This window comes from Pyrus communis, chromosome 14, assembly GCF_041283825.1.
Source record: "Pyrus communis isolate YQ-2024b chromosome 14, ASM4128382v1, whole genome shotgun sequence".
Lineage (NCBI taxonomy): Eukaryota > Viridiplantae > Streptophyta > Magnoliopsida > Rosales > Rosaceae > Pyrus > Pyrus communis.
Window position 1 is genome coordinate 23,460,341 of NC_142578.1, and position 7,777 is coordinate 23,468,117.

Consider the following 7,777-nt stretch of genomic DNA (forward strand, 5'->3'; position numbering starts at 1 on the left):
TTTAATACACACATTTAAGGCCACCATATATTAGTATATTAAATATAAGTTACATACATTACTCGTCATATTATAGGTCTATAACGATACTCTATAAGGTCATCTCCAACTGAAAGCTGGCTAAATGGCTAGTTTTAACCAGAAAATTAATATTTTAATCAACAGTATAGGGTCATATTCTCTTACCATCTCCAACCGATGGCCAAAGGGCCATACAGCTCGTTTTAGCCTTGTCACAAAAAAACTGTCTCCAACTAAGGGCTAAAGGGCCATAGGTCCAAACATAATTTATTATTTAAAAACTACGACTTAAATACAAATTTTATGTTGTTTAATGTTATTTAATGTTGTTTAATATTGTTTAATGTTGTTTAATGTTATTTAATGTTGTTTAATGTTATTTAATGTTTAATGGTTTAGAAGTTAAAGGAAAAAAAAAAGAATTTTTACAAGGTTTAAAACATATTTTGTAATAATAATAATAATTTAAAAATAAGGGCTAGCTGACGTCAGCAACTAGCCGTTACAAATTTGAATTGGAGCCCGGCCCGGGACCGGCTGGCTAGCTAGTTGGTTTGGGCCGGCCAATTGGCCCTATGACCCTTTTTTGTCCAGTGGGGCCCACAAGCCCTCTGGCCTGCCCCTCGATTGGAGACAATTTTCGGGCCATTTTCGGGCCATTTTCGACTCTCTGGCCCTCTGGACCCTTCGGTTAGAGATGGCCTAAGGGATTGAGTTTCATGTAGTCATAAAAAAAATTTGATACCAACTTAGTCCACTTATATATAGAAATAAACTGGGACAAAGAGCTCCAATATGTCTAATCCAATTCAAAGTAGAACATCATAGGCATAAAAAAGAAGTGAACATGTTCTCAAACTTCACTTTTTACGCATGTTTTAGGTAGCAATTAACAAGAAAAAAATATTGTCTAGTCAAACATTGTGAAGTAGTGAAGAAAATTGTTCTTGACAAAAAAAAGTATGTTATAAATTCAAGAAGAACTAGCAAACGGAAAAACAATACCAAATTAAATGACAAGTCAAATCTAAGCACGTTGTACAAACTTACATTTAAAAGAAATAAGAAAATAAAGAACACTAGTTATATTTTTTTTTTTTCTATCTTACCATTTCTCTTGTATCTCACAACCAAATTGAGTGGCAAGACAAACCCAAGCCACTAGTTGTAATTTTTATGTCTTCCCATACCAGAAGATAAAAAACAGCAAGAAAATGCTGAAGTACAATGAAACAAAAGCAAAACAACTTCTTTAGAAAATAATGCATCCAGTAACTTGATGGACCAACCTAGAAAAGTAACAAATATTTGAGTTATCAAACCTAGAAAAGTAACAAGTAAAAGTAAAGTCATATGCTTGTATGATTATATATTTTTATATCTTAATTAGCTTATCTTTGTTAGTGTTAAGCTTAAACGTATCTGTCACGCACTTGCATTAGTAAAACTTGTGAACAGTGTTACCACTTCTCCAAGACTCAGATTCTCAACTAAAACAAATACTAAAAGAAATCTAAATATTAAAAGACAACCGGAAGTGGAGATGTGGAGATGAGGATTGGATAGTGGTTCCTTTTTATCTTTTCGGGTCAATTGGTATTGTTTTTGTGGCCACTACCCTCTCACTAACAGATCTCAACACCCTTGGTTTTGAAATTGGCAACTATTACGAAAACAATGGCCCCAAAACTATCTATATTAATATTATAACAAATAAAACTAGTATATAAATTTTTGAATTAAGTATTCAAATAATAAAATACATAAATAAAAAGAAAATATTTTTTATCACCAACTTAACTGATGGTTGGTGATGCTCATCACTCTATTTATCATTGTTAGATGAGTTTAAATTTTAAAATTTTTGTAGTGAATAAACACAAATATTACAATTTAAACTAATCAACCAATGATAAATAAGGTATTGAACATTTCAAGGTAGTGAGTAAAAATGCAAAAAAAAGGAAGGAAGGAGGGAGGGAGGGAGGGAGGGAGGGAGGGAGGGAGGGAGGGAGAGAGAGAGAGAGAGAGAGAGATTGTGAGATTGTGTATGGTAATTTTATAGTATAAGTATGGCACAAAGGCACATACTAGAAAAGGGTGTTGCATGAAAGCCAAAGCTCATTGGCCACTGGTGAGTAGTTCCATTACACTTGTGCGCATATATCATCGCTCTCTTCGCCCCTCCTTCTCCCCTTCCCCCCTTCTCTCTCTCTCTGCTTTGCTCTTCTGCTTGTAACTGTACCCACATGGCTCCTAGCAAATGGGGTTTCCCTGCTTCTGCTTAGAACTCAAATTAAGCTGCTGTTTCCACTTATTCTACAAGCACTTCTGCAATTGGGTTCTTCTCCATCAACCACACTGTTAAAAGGGTCCGTTCAGAATCTTAGACCTGTTTCTACGCTTTCTTTCTTTTCTTGCAGTTATTTAGCTTCTACAGTTGCGATTTCCGGTTTTCGCTTACATGATTGTTCTCTCTTCTAAGTTATCATATTTTTGCTAATATCTTTCACAATTCTGTATCTTTTGTTGAGTTCAATTTAGTCTTTTGCTATTTCTCATTATTTTCTGTTATCTAGTTTTTATGAGTGCCTATTTTCTTCTCTCTGTTTTTTTTTCGAAATTTTCGTTTTATTTTTTCCCTAAATTCAGCTTGTTTTCAGCTTCTATGTACTAATTGGAAGCTCATGTGGTCAGTTAGACATTCTTTTCTTATATCATAGGAACATGTAGTTGCATCTTGTTTTCAATTATTTCATTAAAATCACATATAGTCGAGGCATGTAACATGCCGCATGTTGTTTCCAACTTTTCGCTCGAATAACAACACAACCACATGTTGTTATTCGAGCAAAAGGTCAATAAATTTGGCTAGCTAGTAACAGAAGAAAATTTATCGTCTTTGGTGGATTTATCTGAATAGACACATTTCAGTCCTTTTCTTTCATTAGCTGAAAGGTAGCATAATTGGTATGTTTTAACATTCAACTTTGAATTTGCAGGCATTATACGGAATATTTGAATTCGAATTAAGACTGACTCATTGCTGGCATCATTAATTTTGGGGGACCAACATGGCTATGCAAACTGTGTATTTCAAAGAACATGAAGGAATTGCCCCTAATCCCATAGGGCAGTTTTCATCAGCATTGTCAGGGCCTTGGTGGAGTGCCTTTGGATCTCAACCGGTGTATGGGGAATCCTGTGGCCAGTCGAAACCTTTTACCAGGGAACAGCCCAATACCGGGGACCATTTCACCGCCACTAAACTTGCCAGGCAGGGTACTGAACAAGAACTGGAAAAAGGGCACACAAATCTGTTCACCATCTTTCCTGGTAATAATATCCTCTTTACTTTTTATGTCTTTCCTTTTCTAAAAGATTTTTCTTTATGAAATCTTTTGGTCTATAACATTTACTTAGTGACTTTAAAAAGAAAAGGAAATGCTTTACTAGCTTCTTTTTATCACTTAAATTTATGTATGAAGATAAGGTCCGTTTCCTTCGTCATGAAGATCCCTCGTTGTTTCCTTGTTCATCATATAGACTGATTGGAGATGGGCTAAAATGTGGGGTCAGGAAACGTGTTTTTTTTTTCGTATCAAGATGTTTAAGGATACCCTTTGGTGAAGAGATGAGTAAGTTAGTACTTGAGGGATACTAGAGGGGGTATGAGAATCGTTCTATGTCATCCTCAAGGTTTTTTTTTCCTTCATGTGAGCTTGTTGACGAGTTTTCGTAAATATCATAGCAGTTCTGCTGCAAAACATGAAGAAACTAAATATAAATTTTAGTAAAACTAGTTAACAGGGTTTGTGGAAGATGAGAACTAAGATAGTAAGAAGAAGGTTTATGAAAAAGACGCACGATTACATGTTCGAATAATATCCTTTTTGGGATCATATGTCAGAACTAATGCTGCGATGATCATAGTATTAGAGGCTTTAGGAAGTTGAGGTGGACTTTCATTTGCTATAATCTCTTTCCCAATAAATTTGATTACGCTGATGCGATATCCTATAACTTTGAAGTATGATCTTCATCAAGTTTAGAAATAATAAACAGGGGGCTTATCTTTCCCCCAAAGATCGGATCCTGTTTGTCGAACCATCTAGATGCATGGATTGCTTATATATTGTAGGACGCTACTAATTGTACCTTCATTTCGAGTATTCTCATGAATTCCGGGGAGAGTAAGAAAATTATGACACTGGTCGTAATAGCATAACTTAGTTTGCGTAGGAGATCAATGATAGCAATAACCATGTTCCTCCACTAAGAACCTCTCTATGCTCCTTCCTCACCACTCATTCGAGCACTTCTTTACCCTGAAGCCTGATCGTGTAGCCCACCCTTGTCCCAGCTTGATTATGACAAAGAGGCTGTATCAGATCAAGGGAGAGTCGGAGCCTTGCTGCTGAGACATTATTAAATTGTAACAGTTTTTTTAGTAATCTGGGTGGGAGGAATATGAAGAATCCATGAGAGACTGGTGAGGCTTATGAATCATGAGCAGCCTTCAAAAGCGAGCTTTTATTCCTATTTTCGTACTTCTATTCCAAACTGCCCTTCAAATGCTGCCTTGTAGGAATTAGGTGCAAAATTTGATTGTTAATATCCGAAGCATTCTGAGGGTCATTTCCAATGCAATACTATTGGCTACAATTATAAAAAAATGAAGTAGATGTGCGCGAGTGTAGTATGCAGTATTATTACCGGGATTAAATGTAGACTGGGTAACATAAGCTTTTCTCCTGCTGAGTAGACATGCCAGTATGAAGGAAATTACTTGATAAAACAAAAAATGGTTACGTAACACAATAAATGAAACTAGTTTCTCCTTTTATGGACACAAAGTGTTAGTAGTTGATGTTGTCCACTCTACGTGCTTTGAAAAATCGAGTTCTTACTCAACAACGAAACGGTTGTTGATAAGTTCACTTGGTTTTTCACTTTTTTTACCTTCTGTGGCAATAGATTGATAAACTGATTTGCCATTACTGAAAAACCTTCTGTTCTCCCTCACAATCCCTTGTTAACTAGAGGGGAAACAACTCTTTCGCTTGTCTTTGTTTCACAACTTGTTCAAAATGACTTACTTCTCAAACAGCAGTAAATTTCAATCATGGTTAACCAGCCAAGTAGTTTCTCATTCAGGTAGTTGTTAATTTTCAGGGGATGGTCAAAAGTCCCAGGCAGCAAGTGGTCCGCCGGGAAAATACCGTGGTCATTTTGAGCTTGGATTCAGCCAGCCTATGGTGCATAACCCTATCTATTCTGATTACTTTCATTTGTTTATCTGTGAATCAATAACTTATTAGGAAGAAGGAATATTACTCTTGTTGCCATTGCTGATAAATCGATTCTTTGTGCGGAACTTGAACTATAGATCTGTGCAAAATATCCATATATGGATCAATGCTATGGACTCTTCTCAGCTTATGGACCTCAAATCTCGGTGAGCCTTCCATCGTTTCTCCTACCTTACTATATATGGAACTATTACATTTGCAATCATGTTAATTCCTTGAAAACAATATTTATGTTTCTCTGTAACCTGCTAATTTTGGAATATACCATCATTTCCTTGCTGATACATTACAATGGAAATATGAGAAATAGAACAGGTTTAAGAATAACTTTCATCCTATTAGTTTTGTTGTGAAGCATGCTAATCTCAATTTGCGTTCTTGGTTGTCTATGACAATTTGTAGTTATGTGAACTAGAAACCATTAATGATTTAACTTGGAAAGTCCCTCTTAGCCCCCCTCTGCACGTCTCTGCTTGTTTTTGAGTTTTACGCTGCTTAAAAGTCGAACAAAGTCAAGTAGAGAACCGGTTTCTCTGCGAAAGAGGCAGCTGCCACTACTAATCCAGGGAAAATAATTCGGACAACATGAAAAGAATTGATTGTTGCTTTAGATTATTGAGGGTATGTCCTTTAAGCGTAGCAAATTTGCTGATGCACACACTTATCCGTTCGCAATGGATTAGGGACGCATTATGCTGCCGCTGAACTTGACTACGGATGAAGGACCAATCTATGTAAATGCCAAGCAGTACCATGGAATCATCCGTCGCCGACAATCCCGTGCCAAGGCTGTCATTGAGAACAGGGCAGCTAGACTCCGTAAGGTATGATATCCCAATTCGGTAGGATATTTCGGAAACAAAATGCACACCTGAGGAGAAAAATATTTCTCTTTTACAACGACATAGTCAGTTAGAATGACCTATGATCTTTTTTGTTTCTACAGCCGTACATGCATGAATCGCGCCATCGCCATGCAATGCGCCGACCAAGGGGCTGTGGTGGTCGTTTTCTGAACACCAAGACTATGAACAATGGGAACAAGGGAACTGAAGGGAAGCAAGGTGGTGATGGGCAGCTGTTTAGGCTTTCTGGTTCTCAGAGTCCTGAAGTCCTGCAATCCGACAGTGGAACTTTAAACTCGTCAAGGGAAACAAATGGTAGCAGTTCAAACATATCCGGGTCAGAGGTGTCAAGTATGTACTCTAGGGGAGATCTTGATCGCTTTTCAATCAATCATCTCGGTCCCTCTTTGCACTCTCTGTCAAACATGATGGACAGTGCACGTGGTATGGTCATTCCGACCAAATGGGTTGCAGCAGGAGATAACCGCTGCAACCTCAAAGTTTGATAGCAAGGGAAAAGATGGGGTTGGTGCTAACTCCGCTGCATCATCCCCATCTACTCCGCAACCAGATGGAGAAGCTATGTTGCAGTTCTGTTACTGTTGCAACAGGCTTTTGGGTCTACGATTGTCCTGCCCCCATTTGGTTGCTATCAAAAGGCAATTCATCCTTGGCTCATGCGGAAAGGTTTTCCTGCCATTCGATGCAGTCATCCTGTTCGGGCGGCTTGTGAAAACCTTGAAGCAGCATAAATTAAGCAGTAAACTATATATATATATATATATATGGCTCTCTTCCCCTGATAGGAATAAGAACTTGAGAGTCTGGTGTGTGTTTGTGATCTAAAACTAGGAAAATTTGTTCTGTAATAATCTAATATCTGGATTTTTGACCTATTTGGGGTAATGTATAAGTGAATGTTTTGTGTTGTATTCTGAATGTTTGGAAGAATAATGTATTATATCTTAAGACAAATTCTTGCACTATTGATATCAGGGAACATGCTCTCTTCACTTGTAGCAACACCAGGCCAAACACGTAGACAACACATATCGGGTTACATTAATCAAGGCTCATTACAAAATTCACAGAGCAATACTTTACGCTGGAGTTGTGATTATCTTCACGCATGTGTGATTAAATAAAGAGTACGGAGTGTCAGGATCATAAGCCTCTTTCGTCGCTCAGGTGTGAAGATAATCTAAACTCCTCTATGGAGAGTAGTCGAACCAAAGATCGATCAATCATGAAATGAGCTATAGACTCCCAGTAACTTATATAAGAACTTTGATTAGGCTTCGAGAGCATCTTAAGCATTTGTTGCAACCTTCGTTGAGACCACTGTTTAAGAAACATAAGCAAAAGTAATGAAAGATACCAAACACTTCCAAGGCTCTAGATCGGATATGGAGGAAAACGAAAAATTAACCTAAATCAATGAAAAACCAATATTTTCAGAAAAAAAAACAATGTCAGATTCACTGTTAGGAGGGTTACCAAGTCGAGAGTTAAAAAAGTTAAAGCATGTTTGGTACTTTATTTGAATCTAAACTTTTTAAACTCAAAAACATTTTTCAAGTTTTAACCATTAAAAACTGA

General features: G+C 37.1%; 1 protein-coding gene across 2 annotated transcripts; it reads left to right on the forward strand.

Annotated features, from left to right (window-relative positions):
- Positions 1 to 2,097: 2,097 nt before the first annotated feature.
- LOC137713978 (nuclear transcription factor Y subunit A-10) lies at positions 2,098 to 7,153 on the forward strand. 2 transcript variants are annotated; one of them, XM_088683724.1, is made up of 6 exons: positions 2,098 to 2,155; positions 3,024 to 3,357; positions 5,197 to 5,279; positions 5,411 to 5,479; positions 6,017 to 6,157; positions 6,280 to 7,153. In XM_088683724.1, exons 2-6 carry the CDS (start codon positions 3,096 to 3,098, stop codon positions 6,682 to 6,684), a joined length of 960 nt encoding a protein of 319 aa, XP_088539850.1. In that variant the 5' UTR covers positions 2,098 to 2,155; positions 3,024 to 3,095; the 3' UTR covers positions 6,685 to 7,153. The 2 variants fall into 2 exon arrangements, with proteins under 2 accessions (XP_088539850.1, XP_068309438.2); XM_068453337.2 differs by having other exon boundaries at positions 2,115 to 2,393.
- Positions 7,154 to 7,777: the final 624 nt, after the last annotated feature.

Coding starts and splice junctions, on each gene's coding strand:
- LOC137713978 (XM_088683724.1), top strand. CDS start 3,096: ATGGCTATGCAAACTGTGTATTTCAAAGAACATGAAGGAATTGCCCCT. Junction 3,358..5,196: donor TCTGTTCACCATCTTTCCTG/GTAATAATATCC, acceptor GTTAATTTTCAG/GGGATGGTCAAAAGTCCCAG. Junction 5,480..6,016: donor CTTATGGACCTCAAATCTCG/GTGAGCCTTCCA, acceptor GCAATGGATTAG/GGACGCATTATGCTGCCGCT.